Source organism: Apodemus sylvaticus, chromosome 1, assembly GCF_947179515.1.
Source record: "Apodemus sylvaticus chromosome 1, mApoSyl1.1, whole genome shotgun sequence".
Classification (NCBI taxonomy): Eukaryota; Metazoa; Chordata; class Mammalia; order Rodentia; family Muridae; genus Apodemus; species Apodemus sylvaticus.
Window position 1 is genome coordinate 95,202,550 of NC_067472.1, and position 16,743 is coordinate 95,219,292.

Genomic DNA, 16,743 nt, shown 5'->3' on the forward strand with positions numbered 1-16,743 from the left:
CTTGGCTCCTGATTGGAAGAAGCACCCAGGGCCCAGGGCAGGGTGTCCTGCCTCAGCACTCTGGAACAGGCTGACCCGAAGCTGTGGTGGTCCCAGAGAAGGCAAAACACAGCAGAGCCAGGGTGCTGATAGCCCCATCCGGCACAGCAACAGACCAGCCCAGGATCGCTGGATGGTGCTAGCACTGTGTACAGGGCAGACAGTTAGAAAGGCCAATGTGAAGCCAGAGACTGCATTGCCTCACCACACTCATGCCCAGGACACAAGGGCCTGCTGCCTTACGAAGCTTCCGAGTGTCTGACAGTCATTCCTGCCTGGCCCCTGGCAACGCTGGCGACCTGTCCCTCCGACAGACAGGGAAAGAGCTTTGAGAAGGCTGAGATCTTCCCCGGGCACCCCCAGGGGAAAGGGATGCTCAATACAGAACTGGGCTAGAAACAAGGACCCCCTAGCACCTGTTACCGAAGGCTTCGAGGGCACTGGCCTGGATATGATCCCCAGGCTCTTGTCTAATCCCCATCCCTGGATTTCAAGGACGAGGGTTGACAAGCCCTTGTCTTAGCAACTCCATTGTTAGCTCTGGTGGCCCCTAGGTCCCTCACTGGGTCAGGAAGATACCCTGCCTTTCTCCTCTCCCTTCTCTGAACTTAACTATGGCTGCCATTTATGGGATACTCTAGATGCCCAGCCTGTACTAAGCACTCCACACATGTTCACACAATCACACCCAGGGAGGCGGTGATCGCTGGTCTCCCTGGTTTTCAGACCGTAAAACTGAAATTTAGGGATGCTGTTAGCTCAAGGGCCAAGAAATTGGCACAATCCAGATATGAAGGCAAGGATGTTTCATGTCCTTTGCCCAGGGCACATGGCTCTGTATGTATTCCCACCCAACCCCTCTACTGCTGTACATTTGATTGCACTGCGTTAAACACACCAGGAGCCCTGCCTCCAAAAACACCACTGGTAGAAAAATATTCAGCCAGCAAAAAAGTCCCAACCACTCTTGGGTCCGGCTCACACATAGAATCCGACTTGGTCCCAAGACGTCATACCTGGGAGACCCTCTTCCAAGGGTACACTTTCGCCCTGATGAGCCAGGTATTGGGCTGTGGTCCGTGGGAAGCGGTGGTAGGCAAGCCGTGCATACTTCTCCCGGATCATCAGGGCCTTGGCCAGGCTCTTGGCAGCCTGTTCATAGTCTTCCACGGTGATCTACAGCAGGAGACATGTAGGAAAGGGTCTGTCCACATGCCAGAGACAGCAGTGCTTAGAAAGATCAAGCCTGGCCCCCCACGACCCAGGATTTCAGGTCAGTTCCCATCAAACTGATGAGAGCGGCTCATTGTGTGTGACCTGCTCACACAAACACTGTGATTCATGCTGGGTACTTGCGTTCCTTCCAGGAGTCTGGAATTGGGGGCGTGTGATGTGTGAGCAAAGCCAAGATGTCTGTAATGAGCTTCCCTGATGGACACTAGGTGTCGGTGCCTTCCCGGGAGAGACTTCTCAGACGCTAGTCTTCGTACCCCCCAGACCTGTGTGTCCCTCCCCTTGGCTGATGTATTCTTTCTTTGTGTTTACACTGAGGCTGTGGGTACAGCCAGGCACTACATCCTGAGAGCCCTTCTAGCAAGTCCCAAAGTCTGCAGATAGTCTTGGGGACCCTGATGCAGGAGACACAGGAAGAAAGGGCTGCTAGGAGGAAGGTAGGTACTCAGCCTACACACCCCAGACTGGGCCCAAGGATGCCGATTAAACAGAAGTCTGCAGCTGCAACCAGCATACAGGGCTTGAGTCCTATCCCTGAAGAGACGGTAGCCACCATCATTTTCAGCTAAGAAAAATCTGTGGGTTCCCAGATGCTAAAAACAAAGCATCTTTTGCTCTGCCACCCTGTAGCTGTCTGTCAACCTGGCAGGCATCTGCCCCTCAGGTTGCTGGGGCTCCTAGTCACCTATGAAGCACGAGGTGTTTCTATAGGTTCTGTTTTGTTTACTAATTGGGAAAACTAGGCCCAGAAATGATCAGTCATTGTTGGGAGGTGACAAAGTCAGACTTCAGACCCCGATCTGACTGACTCCGGGATGTTCTTCTCATGCTTAAAGATGTCTGTCTGTGTGTCTGTCTGTCTGCCTGCCTGCCTCTCTGAAGGCCTTCCCAACCTCCATCATCGCAGTTACCCGGTGAGGATGAGTGGCACCGAAGTCTGTGACACTTTGTGCCATTTGTGTGAAGTTTGTGATACTTGTTTAATGAGGTGCAGGTGGGTAGGCAGGACAGGAGGGAGGGGACACCAACAGAGAGGGAGGACAGGAGGCTGGAGGAGCGCGGAGTGAGGACAGCTGGGCCTGGAATTTTCCTCCTCTGCTTCCTAGCACTATTGGTTTTACTGAAATTTTGTGAACCTACAGATCATGTGCACTTGCCTTCCAAGATCCTGGTATTCACATTTCTCCTGATTGCTCTGGGTGTCCTTCAAGGGAGGATAGACAAAGCATCATGGGTGCAACACCCTCCCTTCTCCCCTGCCCAACTCTGTCATTGGAGGAGTGGTCAGCATCGGCCTTTCTCATTCATTCTCCAAATCTGACTCCTTGCTTTTCAAACTGGAAGCAGCTCACTTCCCATCTCAGATACCCACACAAGGGGCTAGCCTCAGAACAACCACAGGGACAGGACAGCAGATACATGCCAAGATAAAGCCAAGCCCTCACCTACAGCAAAGCCAAAGGACTGCATGACAAAGGACTCAGGAGGTAGCCAAGAAGATCAGAGAAGGTGCAGGAGGGATTCCTGAGGAGGAACAGTCACTAGCCAATCATGTGGGAGGAACAGCCACTAGCCAATCATGTGGGCCTGCAAGGCCCAGGGGCCACCCCTTGGTACCAGGATCAGTAGGGTCAGCCTGCCTCTGATAGCCTCATAGCTCTCTAGGAATGCACATGGGAGGGAAGAAGCAAGGACGGAAGAAGGGAGGCAACGCTGCAAGCTCATCTACTCTGGAAGCAAGCATTCAGCTCACATCTGCCTTCCATTCCATCACTCCACCCACATACGTGAGGTGGACACCAAGCCCCAGCCAGGAGGCTAAGGCTGGATTTGGCAGAAAAGCATCCTGGCTAAGAAAAAGGACTGTGTTAGTTCCCTTCTACAGTCCCAAACCCAGGAAGTCAATATGCATATGGTACAATAAACACGCAATGGAATGCTATGCACTCGTAAAGAAGAACAAGAAGCTCTTTCATAAATCAATGCAGCAGCATCTCTGAGGGAACCGTTGAATAGGCTTGTTCATTTTCTCATCTAGAGCCTCTCTTACTGGCTGAGGGATCTCTAGCCTGTATTTAATGATATTGACCTAAGCATGGAAAAGCTAATTTTACACAATTCAATGTCATCACATAGATAGTCTCCACTGGATGCTGGGAATGCTGACAGGTCCTGTTGGCAGATTTCTGGGCTTGGGAACACACAGCCACAGCATGCCAGCCTGAAGTTCTTAGTCTTGTAAACCAGGATGCTCCACCCTTGAGTCTTCACTAAGGCCTCCCTGCTCTTCCTGTTCCTGGGCCTACCACCACCTCCCAGACACACACTGGGCCAGGCCTCAAGGGTGGGTATGACCTTACCCCTGCACAGTAATCTCCACTGATGGTGACCCGCTGATACTCAGGCATAGCATAGGGTGCCGACCCAGACTTAGAAGTAGCTCCAGGGACCAGAGGGGTGGCAGGAGACATGGCAGGACTGGCAGTTGGAGGACCTTTCCAGTCTTGTTGTGTTGGCATCTGCAGGGACAAAGACTGCGACCGGATCATCTTGAAACTCTTCTTTCTAAGAGCCAAGGACAAGGGACAGGGGAGACATCAGCTGCTAATAGGGAGAATCTCAGGTGGCAGGAAATTCCACTGCCATCAATCCCTGGTGCTGAGTGTCACGGGGAAGTCTCTGGTGGGCTAGGGAGATCGCTCAGTGATAAAGTGGTTGCCGTGCAAGCACACTCATGAGCACGTGGGTCAAGAACTCCAGCAATCACATAGAAAATAGGCATCACTGCGGGCATCAGTAACCCCAGCACAAGTGAACCCCAGGGACCCTCTGGTTAGTCAATTTAGCTGAAACAGAGAGCTTCAGGCTCCGTCAAGAGACTCTCTCAAAAAATAAGATGGATCTAAATGGAGAATGACATCAACCTCTAGCCTCCACACTCGTACCCTCACCTTCACCCGTACCCTCACCCTCACCTGCACCTGCACCCACACCTGCACCTGCACCCGCAACTGCACCTGCACCCGCAACTGCACCTGCACCTGCACCTGCGCTCACACACATTTCTGGTTGATTATGACTTCTTCTTTCCAGCCTACCAGACACTGCACCTGAGGTCATGCCTCACTGCTGTGGGTGGAGTCTGCGGGACCCAGGGCACATGGCAGTAGGTCAATGTGTCAGGGCAGAGGTAGACAGACCCAGACCACACTGCAGGGGCTCCAGTATGTAAGGGTGACACCACACCAGAGAGGCATTCACCAAGGTGTGGACAGCATGTTCTCTTCCAATAAGCCAAACTCTAAGCCCTGACGAATGAAGTCTCCAGAAAGATATGGTCAGGAACACAAAGACACAACATTGTATTTTAGTTACAAACGTGGGCACAGGAAGCAGAAGGGATGAAGAGCGATCATCTTCCCTCCTTGTCAGCCCCCTTGGTTAGGGCCCAGAGACAGCAAGGCGTCTGCTTTCTCCAGCCGTTGGCCAGCCTCTCCATCCTCAAGCCTGAGCTCTGCCCCCCCCCCCACCCCCCGGCAGCAGCTGGGGCTGGGACAGATCTGCGTACATCTCTGCTGTGGGAAGGGGGTTGGTGGTCGCCATGGTGAGGCCTGGACCCTGGACCTGTTGTTCTGGCACTGGAAGACGAGACCACAAGGCTGGTTTAAAATGCTGCAAGTTCATGATTACTTGTGAGTCTGATTTGTGATGACATGGCTTCCTTTGTTAACAGGAATCCAAACTGTTTGAGCTGATGTCATTCCAAGTTCTGTGATCCTCAGGAAGGAAATTACTCAGCACTGGGATAATGCCAGCAGCGGCAGCTGGACTCACCCTCTAAGTAAGCCCCAGTCAAATGCTCTTCTCTATGCACTTCATGGTCATGATGTCTCTTCACAGCCATAGGAAGATAACGAAGACTTTCCTGGTGACACTGGGTATGGGAAATCAGTCCATTCTAGTTAGCCTCATGCTCACCCAGGAGTAGCCAGCTTCCTGCTGGCACCATCCAGGTCTCCTCCCTACCCAACCTTCCAGAATCCAGTTCACGTTGCCTGCTTGCCACAGGTCTCTCTGCCCTAAGGACCCGTGTTTCTACCACCCTGAGACAAGGATGCTCTCACCTGAGAGATGAAACTGGCCCCCTATCAGGAAGTGCCTCCTCAGGGCGCACAGCTGGCAAATCAGGCTGCTTCAGAAACCCTAACCAGAACCCCAGGAAACCCCAACCCCGGCCTGATGTCCTTCACCTGTTGCTGAGCCAACATCCTGCACTGAAAGACAGATGTCATGGTGGGCCAGCCAGTCAGTCAGTGTTAGATTCACCCTAAGCACAGAGGTCCTCCTATAAGGAATCTTTTGGACATCTTGCCTCTGCTCAGCTCATTCCATGAGACACCAGTTCCTATGTCACACCGATGCCTGTCAATCACTGTTTCATCTTACACCAACACCAGCCCCTATGCCTTAGTCTAGCCTGGGGTCTGATCCAACCAAGGAGAAGCAATGGGTAACTTATCAAGTGAGTAACGAACGAGTAAGATAGGTAAAAATCAAACAAAAACAAAATACGCAGACAAAAATCTGGAAGACTGCCCGAGTCAAGAGCTTACCAGCCTTCTCCTAGGAATGCCTCAAGAGGAAAGAACATGTCTGTCCGACTGAGGAAGCCGGTGCCCAGCTGGTACCCGGAGAACTCTCCTTCTTGCCCATTATTCACTGTGGCCCAGCCAGACTGTCACACATGAATGGGGACGTGGCTCAGTTGAGAGACTGCTTGCCTAGAATTCATCAAAGCCCCAGTCTGGTCCCCACCAGTACCTGTAAATCAGATGTGATAACACACACACCTCCAATTGCAGCAACCGGAAGGGAGAGTTAAAAGGATCAGAATTCAAGGCCAGTACGTGGTATTCGTTGAGTTCAAGGACAGCCTGGGCTGCACGAGGCAGACTGTCATACAAAACCATTCATAGGCTGAGAACTCAAGCTGACAGGCCCAGGGGTAGGTTTAAAATGGCTGGGTCACCTCCTCAGAGCTACCATCCTGGAGCAGCAGGGAGCTGGGATCCCCATCAGCTAACCACTGCGCTGGCATCTGGAAGGAGAAATGTCGTTGTCTGCTGCTGCATAACAAATTGCCATAGATTTGCCGATTTGAACCCATGCCCATTGGTGATTCCCCATCTCTGTAGGTGAGACGGTCAGCTGGAATTGGCAGGGATCCATGCTCAGGCCACCAAAGGCCCAAACAGACATCAACTACACTGGGTTCTCTAAAGAGAATTCATCTTTAAGATCAGCCAGGCTGCTGTGGCTGTTAAGACTGAGAGTCCCAGTTTCCTGGTGACTTGGCCAGAGGTCACCGCAACCCCCACAGACAGCACTCTGATCCCCGAGGTAAACCCTGAGTGTTCTGTGTTCCCGGCCATGCTTAGCCTGGAAAAGCACTGTTCTGAAGCCTTTGTAATTAGATCCGGTCCACTGGCAACCTCCCTAGCTCAAGGTCAGACGAAGTCTCTTCTATAGGGTAATCACAGGACAGCTTATATTCACAAAGTCTGGAAACCTGAGATTGACATCTTGGCCAAGAGAGACATTTAGAAAAATTCTGCCTATGGGTGTGGAGAGATGGCCCAGGGGGAAAGTGCTTGTCACACAGACATGAAGACCTGAGTTCCAATCCCAGAGCCCTCATACATGGACCATGCACACACACGCACCCACACATGCACACGATGATTAGTTCATTAGTTCTTCCCACCGTGGACCATAGGCTAGTGGAGTAGTATCCGCACAGCATGTGTGTGTGCAGAACGGCCCTCTCACCATCCGAGGTGCTATGAGCCCTGCATGTGTCACAATAATAAGAAGTCACAGAAGGGTCAAACGTTTCAGCGGAGTTAGAGAACCGGTGGTCTCTGGTGGGCAGACTTGACTACTATGCACCCAGCCCTGTCCTAAACAGCCTAGCCTGGGTAGCTCCAGTGACAGAGCTCCCCACATTCCTGAGTGAGGCATAAACATTCAATGAGTCATTCAATAAACTTTTACCAAACGCCTGTTCCTGGCCAGGCCAGTGCAAGACACACAAACACTCAGAGCTGCACAAAATGCGACCTGTTACCACCCATATAAAGCGCTTCATCAACAGAAACGCAACCGTCTGTCCACAGCACACCTGTCACGCCTTGTGTAGGCCTCTAGGGCACCAGGGTTAGCCAGCTCACTGGCTCAGCTGGCCAGTTCTTCCTTCCTCCAACCACCTGGCAGAAATACCCAGCTTGCCAAGGAGCTGGGCGGGTATGCCACGGTGAGGGCACCAATCCCACTCCAAGCCCGAGGCCTGGGCTTGGGAGCGACTTCAGCCACCCTGAGATGGGTGATCCGCAGTGAGCTTCTTGCCTGCTAGGCTCTCACACAATTAGGCAACCTGGTATGCTATCTCCCTGTCCCTGCCATTCATCGTGTCCCCACTCCCACTCTGCCTTTCCCCCATAGCACCCCTATAACATCAGATTCACATACTAAATGAAGTCCAGAGCTTTGCATGGAGGGTCTTCTCAGAGCTTCTGAGGCCTCTGCCCTGGTGCATCTACCCACAGCCAGTTAGGCAGGCAGGGGCACCAAGGCAAGCCTCTCACCAAGCTCTTAGAAATGCACAGTGATGCAAGGGCCCACTCATGACCCCACTCTACATGCCTGAGCGCAAGCCCTGGGTAGTGACAGGTCTATCAGACATGACTGCGGAATCCGTGGGCTCAGTAGGACCATAGAGACAGGCCTGGAAAGTTGGACGGGTGTTTAACATGCAATATGGTCATGCCATGGAGTATTTTGGGATCCCAGAGGAGACACCTAATCCAGACTGGGCATTGAACACTACAGCAACAGAGATGGATGGGGAGGGGGGCTTTTAGAACGGCGGGCTTGTTGGGTCCAACCCTGGGGCACACTCCTCCACCTGGAGGTGAAAAGCAGGACTCTAAAGCCTGGCGGCAGGGCAGCGGCGGCCAGCAAAGCATGTATGCTCAGACAGATTCCTGCGCTTCCTCAGGCTCAGCGGCTCCATGGCTTAGCGTGGTCCCTGAACTCTTCCACGTGGAAATGAGACCCTCGTGTAAGGAGGGGAGCAGCAGAAGAGCTGGCGCATGCTGTGCCTGATGCCATAGACCCCAGCCTGTGTGGCAAGGAGAAGATGGAGCAGCTGGCCATGGGGCACGCTGTTTGCGCACCATCCTGATTGTCTACAAAGAACGTGTGGGGAGAGGGCGGAGGCCCCTCGCTCTATGGGCGTGGCCGGGTGACAGCAGCTGACTAGGAGCATACAGCTTTCCCACACCCAGAAGCCCATCTGCTGCAGAGACTCACAACCCCTCCCTCCTCCCTTGTCTTAGGTCCCTCTTCCTTTTTGTCCTCCTTTCCCAGACTGGCCCTGTCTTCTCAACAGTATTCTCCTGGCCTCATCACACTTGCCCCAGACCTTCCCAGCTGTCTTTCTTCCCTAAAGATTCCAGCAGTCAGAGTGAAGCACGTTCCTTACAGCCATTTATTTATTTCTTTGTTTGCCTGTTTATTATTTATTTATTTGTAATAAATATATACTAAATAGTGAATATGGAAATGCATGTTCACATGCATGCACACGTGCACACGTGTGTGGCATATATGCACATGTATATATATATGTGTGTGTGTGTGTGTGTGTGTGTGTAGGCCAGAGGTCGACATCAATTGTCCTCCTTGATGGATCTCCACCTTAGTTTTTGAGACTGGGTCTCTGGCTGAACCTGGAGCTGCCAATTCAGCTAGACTGGCTAGCCAGAAAAGCCGGGGTCCTCCTGTCTCCACCTTTGCAGAGCTGCAAGGCAGTGCCCCGCTTCCTTATGTGAGTGCTAAGGTTCAGACCCGGTCCTCATGCTTGCATGGTAGGCACTTAAAGGGCACCATTGCCCCTGCCCCCCTCTCCTGCCTTTTAAATCTGCAGTCTCCACTCATCAATGTAAAAACAGATGAACTGGGTGTCTTCAATAAAGCTTTGTCAATAACTATAACTCTAAAAGCAGGGGGGGGGAGGTTATGCACTCTGACTTAGTAAGCTTTCTAAAACAAAATAACTTAGTGGCACTTCAGCTATACTTCCCTCGATCCATAACAAATATTCATTCATCAATTTTACTCAAAACATTCTCAGGGCGACAGCTGTTCTAAATAGCCAAATCCTCCCCCTAAGTCTGTCCCCTTTATATCCTGACTGTTTAAAAATAATTGTACAAGGCATTCTCCAGTGAATCCATAAAGCCTGAGCTCTTAGTCAGAACTCATGGGACATGTTTTTGAAATTCCCCCTGGATAGCTCAGGTCATCTGCATGTTATCCAGTCACGGGCTTGAAGACATCGCGTCCCTAGACATCTAGGCTTCAAATCCCTGTGTTTACTCTTCATAGCCACTGCCTCCTCCCTCAGTGCTGACTGCCCAACAAAACCGGGAGTCAGGCTCAGGCCACCAAAGTGAAAGCCCTCCTCTCCCTGTCCAGATCTTCCATAGTTTGGAAAAGTGAGGCATACATGTTTAGTAGAACAAGTCCTATAATGAGGAGACAAAAGAGGAGGTGGGGCCAAACAAGAAGCTCACGGGCATTGGGTTCAAAGCCTGCGCATGGTAGTACACATCTGCAATCCCAGGACTCACAGGGCTGAGAGATAGGAGGACCACAGCCCAAAGCCAGTGTGTGTGTGTGTGTGTGTGTATACATGTGTGTGTATACATGTGTGTATGTGTGTGTACGTGTGTGTACATGTGTGTGTATGTGTGTGTTTATGTGTGTGTACATGTGTGTATGTGTGTACATGTGTGTACATGTGTATGTATGTGTGTGTACATGTGTGTATGTATGTGTGTACATGTGTGTATGTGTGTGTACGTGTGTGTATATGTGTGTATGTGTGTACGTGTGTGTATGTGTGTGTTTATGTGTGTGTACATGTGTGTATGTGTGTACATGTGTGTACATGTGTACATGTGTATGTATGTGTGTGTACATGTGTGTATGTGTGTGTACGTGTGTGTATGTGTGTGTACGTGTGTGTGCACACATATGACTTATATATATAATATTTATTCTCACATGAATATGAATATATTGTTTATGCACATATGTATGTAGATACATACACATAATTAAAGGTAGTCTTTGTTGCGTGCACCTGTAATCCCAGGAGGGGAAGGCTGAGGCAGGCTGAGGTAGAAGTATTGTCATGAGTTTGAAGTCAGCTAGTTAGTAGCAGACAAGCTAGGGATAAAGAGCCAAGCCCTGTCTCAAAAGAACACAGTAAACTAATTAAATTGAAAGTTTAAAATAATAATCTATTTCAAACTGACCATGATACTGGTGACATATGAGTAAATACACTAAAACCCAGCGAACTGTCTACATGGAGAGTGGATGGTCGTATGGGACATGAACGATCTCTGTACAGCTGTAAGAGAGAAAGGAGTGGGAATGGTAGAGAGAGAGAGAGAGGGATGGAGCCTCGCTCAGAATTTTTCCATGGTGTCTCAAAGTTGGCTGAGTTCCAGCACTCGGGGTTGTAGGAGGTGAACTCTGCCAGTGTCGGGGTCAGATAAGGTAAAGAATGAAACCGGGTCAGCGCCCCAGCTGATGCTGGGTCTGACCAAGCAGTTTATTTTTCTTACACATCTGAAACATGGTAAACTTTGGGGAAAAGTCTCCACATGACAACAAAATTTCATGGATGGCTACATCAAAAGTCCCTTGCGTCTCTACAGCAAAGCACCTGTGACCTTCAGCTTAGGAATGAGGTCTACTGACTGATAAGCAATGCTTAGGAATCTGGACCAAGGGATGGGGGAGTTTGTAATAAGCATATAGATGAGTTCTATTATAGAGAAGGCCAAGGACTGGGACCTCTTCCATAAGGATGGGTTCTATTCACTGAGCGACAAAGCCCAGAATCAGAGCCTAAACAGTGCTCAGGGTTTGGGGGTGGGATTCAGGAGAAGCCTGGATCCATAGAGTAGCAAAGATCATTAGGTGGTTAGACAGCATCCACTCCAGTCTTCTGGATGACAGACTTCAGTCATTTTCTGCACGTTGAGTTGGTCCCCAGCTCCTCCAGGACAGAGTCTGAACCCTGCCCTACTCCGTGAGCTAGCAGCCCTGCATGGCAGGCTACCAGGTGGCAGGTTCTCATCTTTCCTGCTCACAGCTCAGCTTCTGGCTTGTGCCTCCATACTAAATTTAAAAAGAGTTGTGGGTGTTTTGTTTTGTCTAAAGAAGAGAAGCCAGGCATGGTGTCGGAAGAAGAGCCTTCTCCAAGGACCACGGGTATTCAGAACAGCCAGAGTGTGAGGCAGGGTGTGTCCCAAACCAGAAGCCCCATTATATGTCACAGTCGGAAGCACAGACTCAAAGACTGGGGATCTGGAGACCTGCTGCTGCTTTCAGGCCTGTGTCCCAAGGGTCCTTGTCACCGTTTATCTCAGGGATCACTGATGGATGAGGAACTGGAAATGCTGGTGTCTCAATGGCTACATAAAGGCACCTCCATTGAGCAGTGAAGTAAAGAGACAATTCACATGTCTCATGAGCAAACTCAGCCCCAGGTGGTTCTGGGACTTCTGACTGACAGTCAATGGGGCCAGGTGTCTTTGGGAAATGAAGCAATAGCTGGCTTTCCTCCACATGTCACTCAGAAGCAGCAGCAGTTACATCTGAGGAAACAGCATCAGGTGTCACTTCAGGTGTGACAATGTCCTGGTTAAAGTATGGGATCACAGGACATGCCCTGCCACTTACAGTCTCCTGGTGTAAGTTGATTAACTCCCAAGAGCTCTTCTAGACTAGTCAGTGAAGTTGGGGCACTGCCAGCACATGGCTAACGTTAGGAGGAAAAAAGGAATGCCAACCAGGACACCAAGGACGTGGCTCACCCTCAGCAACCAACAGCAGTACATGCTATTGCTGCCCATCTCAGCAGAAGGAAGCCAGGTGGCAACATTTACAGGGTGAACTATGATGTAGACATTTCCTGAACCTTTATATATGCCAGTTCCCCCATTCTTCAAAATGCCCCTCAAAGACTGACCATTGTCACCCTCACTTCAGATGAGGAAGAAGCTGGGTCCAGAGAGGTTTCTTATGTTGCCCAAAGCCACAGAGCATGCCAGTGAGTGGCAGAACCCAGATGTCCTGGATGAAGTGGCAATGGGGAGGTGGGATACCTTTCCTCTCAGACACCCACAGATCTCTAGTGCGGCTAAGGCCTAGGCTGGACCCTGGGAAGGTAGTGAGAGGCAGATGGAGTCCTCAAGCCAGGGAGTCAGTCAGATACAAACCAGGGAACTTCCACGCAGCAGCAAGAGGCCAAATGCATCTCTGGAGTTTGCAGCAGACTCTCTGGCGACCACGGAGTGCCATTTGGATCATGAGTAACAAAGCTTCCATTTTGCCCTCGGCCTGGGCTCTGATGGGAAACTACAGGCTCTCTCGTCAGATGTCTATGGAAACTTGCCTCAGACACTTATTATTCCTGGTAATAGCAAGTGCCAGGGCTCCTGCTTCCATTCTGAAGGCCTAGAATGCCCTATTCACAGCACAGAGAAGGCCCTGCAGAGCATTCAGCCCCCAGGCCAGCCCTTGCTATGCCAGGGCAGTGCAGACAAGGGACGCCATAGTCTGCGTCCTCTCACTCCCAGGATGAACATGGCACCTGGTCTGGGGCCACCCACCTCCAAACACAAGGATGGCCCTCAGTGGCTAGTGATGGCCCTTCCTTCAGAGGCTCCAGGCCCATCTGAGGAAAGCAGAAACTGAGCTTACAGATGGCCAAGCTCTGCCCCTGCCTTTTTATGCAAGTGCCAACTTCATCCATCCAAGGAAATGCCAAAATCCTATCCTGCCAAGAAAGAAGGTAGGCAGGGCCTCTGGGTGAGGGGTATGGCTCAGTCTCAACTGGTAGAAGGCTTGCCTCGAATAAATAAAACCCCTGGTTCCCTTCCAGTCCAGACCTCTCCTCTCTTTTCCAGGGTACTGGCTTCTGAACTAGGTTGGGTCAATGGCAAAGATTGTGAGAACCCGGAAGGTCCAGGAAGGGTAAAGCTACGGACAGAATCCTGCCCTTCATCTCAGGTCCGGAAACAGCACTCAGCTTTGCCAGGTGACCCAGCCCCACCACATCATTCTACTGTCTGTGTCACCTAGAGGTGGTGACTATCCCCTGCTTCCTGACATCTCTGGGGAACCTCTCTCCCATTTGTCTTCTCAGCTCTCTGTGAGTCATGTAACCAACTCCTCACATTAAAATCCTGGATCCAGTATTTGGGTCGCTTCTATTTTCTGGTTAGACTCAGACTAGCCTGGTCCTTATCATAACTTGTCATTCCTTGACTAATTTGTACAGTTACTTAATTCTTGTCCCCACCCAGTGTAAGCTCCATGGAACTTTATCTATAGTATACATTGTGATATCTCCAGTCCCAGTACAGTGCTCGGCAAACAGAGAGGCACATCATCATCAACAACAACAACAACAACAACAAAAAAAAAAAAAAAAAAAAAAAAAAGAAAGAAAGAAAGAAAGAAAGAAAAAAAAGAAAAAAGAAAAAAAAAGAAAAGAAAAGAAAAAAATGAAAACCAGTAAAACTAGTGTTTTATCCAAATCCTCAAATTCCCAAAGAAGGAACTGCTGTGTGGGATGGTATATGTTTGCCACCACAGCAGCAGGGCAGTCCGGGAGATGGTTCCATCGGCCAAGTGCCTACTGCACAATCATGAAGTCCCGACCTCTGTCCCCAGGACCCATGAAAACATCTGGGCCTGGGAGTGCATTTATAATCCCAGTACATGGGAGGCAGAGACAGGCAGGATCCTGGAATTCACTAGTCAGCCAGGCTAACTTAATCGGACAGCCCCAGGTCCTAGTAAGAGATCCCCCAAAATGAGGTGGGGGCTGGAGAGATGTTCTAGCACTTAAAAATCTTGCATCCAAGGCTCTTCCAAAGACCTTGGCTCAAGAAGTTCACAACTCCAGATCCAAGGGAGCCAATGCCTTCTTATGGCCCTCTCAAGAGAGCACACACACACACACACACACACACACACAGGATATATATATAGATGTTGGGACTGAAGAAATGGTTCAGCAGTTCAAAGTGCATACTGCTCTTCCAGAGGACCCAAGCCCCCTTCAAGGCTCACAGCTGCGAGGGGATCAGCCAGGCTCCTCACGCGTCTGCACTCATACATGCACATACCTACACATAAATATACATGCACATACCTACACATAAATATACATGTCTATACTTAATTTAAAATGAAAGTAAAATAAATACTTCAAAATATGGTAGCCAGCTTCTGAGGAGCACCACTTGAGACTGACCTCTGGCCTTTACATGGAGGTGCACACATGCATGTGCACCCACGCACACATGTACAGACTTACATGCACACAGATGTGCACAAGCACACACATAGCACAACCCTGGCATTTGTTCTTTTCAAGCAGGCAAAGGCAGCAAAGTACCCTTCAATAAGTTACCTAGCAAGCCAAGTGGCCTTGATTTAAAAAAGCATGGAAGACCTAGGACCATGTCAGCTCCCTTGGGTCTCGCAACTCTACACACATCAAAGATGGTCACGGGAACAAACCTTTTTGCTGTCTCCACAGACTTCTGCTCTGCCAGCTCCTTCTGTAGCTCCCTCTCCTTGGCTTCCTTCTGTCCGATGGGACAGTCCTCAGGGACAGTAAACAGGGACATAACATCTTTGCTGTCCTCTTCCCGGAGCACCTTAGCAAACACCTTCTCCGCCAACAGCCGGACGTGTTCGTCCAAATCGGACATGTTCAACTTGGGGAATTGGCGAGGCATCTCGGCTGACAAAGAAAGAACAAATGTGAGCCTTCCTGGCTTTGTGGATGTCCTGAGTCCCCAGGGTAAGGAACAAAAGGCCCGTGACCTGATGCCTGGTCCTTGGTCAGCTGTGGATGTGGTGATGGATGGCCAGAGCAAGCCCAGCAGACCAGATTTCACAATTAGCTTAAGTAACTGGGTGTGAAGCGCACAGGGCGGCTCACATTTCATAAGCAGTGAGTGCTCAGAAGCCAAAGGCCCAACTGATCATCGAGGCTCTTCCGTTTCTCCAACCTGGGGGATGGACGGCCCCACCCTCCTAACTTACAAAACTGAGAGGGTCAGGAGAGGGCTCAGAACAACCCCTCTCCAAACTTCCAGAGGCCAATAGCAGCCTCCTCCCACCATTTCATCCTGCCCCTCCAAGAGGGAAGGTCCGCCTCAGAGCTAACGGTGAGCTTTGGCCCAAGGAGAGAACAGCAGAGCCTTGGGAAATCCAGGAGCACCCTCCATGAAAGAAATGAGGCTTCGTGCTGAAAAGCCGGACTCTGAAACCATGATCCTAAGGTCCCTCCAGCCTTCCAGAACTATCTAACAGGACACAGCAAATACACTAAGGGCTTTGAACATTAACAATCTTAGCTGAAAACACCTGTTCTTTAAAAAGCTCTCCCAGTCCTCTCTTTACATGGAAGGTTCTAATCACCTGCCGGCTCCTCCCTCCCTGATGGCCCCTCCCTCCCTGATGCCCCCTCCCTCCCTGATGGCCCCTCCCTCCCTGCCTCCTCCCTGTCCTAACCACAAGTACTGAATACACTTTGCCCACAGTCCAGATGTCTTCAGCTGAGTAGGGCAAGGCTGGGGTGGGGGGAATCCCCACTCCCACCTAGTACCAGTTCCTTTAAGGCTGTTTCAAGAGACAGTGGTTTTGTTGGCCAGGATAGATGAAGGTGGGATGGGCCTTGCTGCTGTCTGTCAAGGACAGGAAACAATTACAGGGGCGGGGTTCGTTAGGCCATCTTGCATCAGTCACTCTTAGGCCGCAAAATTTTCTCATCTGTAGGACCAAAGGGCAGTGTAAATGGTCTCTAAGGCCCTCTTATTGTAAGTGGCATCATTCTAGGAGGTAGAGACGCTTCCTGTGAGGGAGGTGCGGCCTACTGGCTTCTCTGTGGCTTGTGGAGCTAATTCATGACACACACAGGAAGGGGAAAAGCGGGTTGGTAATGGGTAGTCAGGGCCATGTCTGTGGTCTTGACTCTGAAACCAGTCCCTTCCCCTCCCCACACCCCAGAGATGTGCCTTTCCTCGGCTTCTCATCTACGGAAGACAAGAGAGAGAGAGAGAGAGAGAGAGAGAGAGAGAGAGAGAGAGAGAGAGAGAGAGAGAGAGAGAGAGAAAAGACCACGTCAGCGCCCAGGGAGGAACAAGGGGGTCCAGGGAGCAGAGAGGGACAGCACCCAGTCAGGAACAAGCAGGAGTCTGCTCCCCACAGGGAGGGAGAGGACAAAACTGGCTGTGTGGGAGGCTGGGTGCTGTCAGAGCAGAGGCTCAGGAGAAGGTGACGGGGAGGGGGCCAGGGTGGCACAGAGAA

The 16,743-nt window shown here is 50.7% G+C and overlaps 1 protein-coding gene across 9 annotated transcripts in view; it reads right to left on the reverse strand.

Annotated features, from left to right (window-relative positions):
• The window catches only part of Ampd3 (adenosine monophosphate deaminase 3), a 44,736-nt gene that overhangs the window by 19,579 nt on the left and 8,414 nt on the right, over positions 1-16,743 (reverse strand). For 7 of the 9 annotated variants that reach the window (XM_052201258.1, XM_052201240.1, XM_052201280.1 and 4 more), the window contains exons 2-4: positions 14,947-15,172; positions 3,633-3,837; positions 1,056-1,215 (exon numbers count right to left, since the gene is read on the reverse strand). In XM_052201258.1, the coding sequence (XP_052057218.1) occupies positions 1,056-1,215; positions 3,633-3,837; positions 14,947-15,167 (586 nt within the window). In that variant the 5' untranslated portion in view covers positions 15,168-15,172. Of the gene's footprint in view, positions 1-1,055; positions 1,216-3,632; positions 3,838-14,946; positions 15,173-16,035; positions 16,201-16,743 lie in introns of those variants that run through there. The other 2 variants (XM_052201270.1, XM_052201289.1) reach the window with 2 other exon arrangements.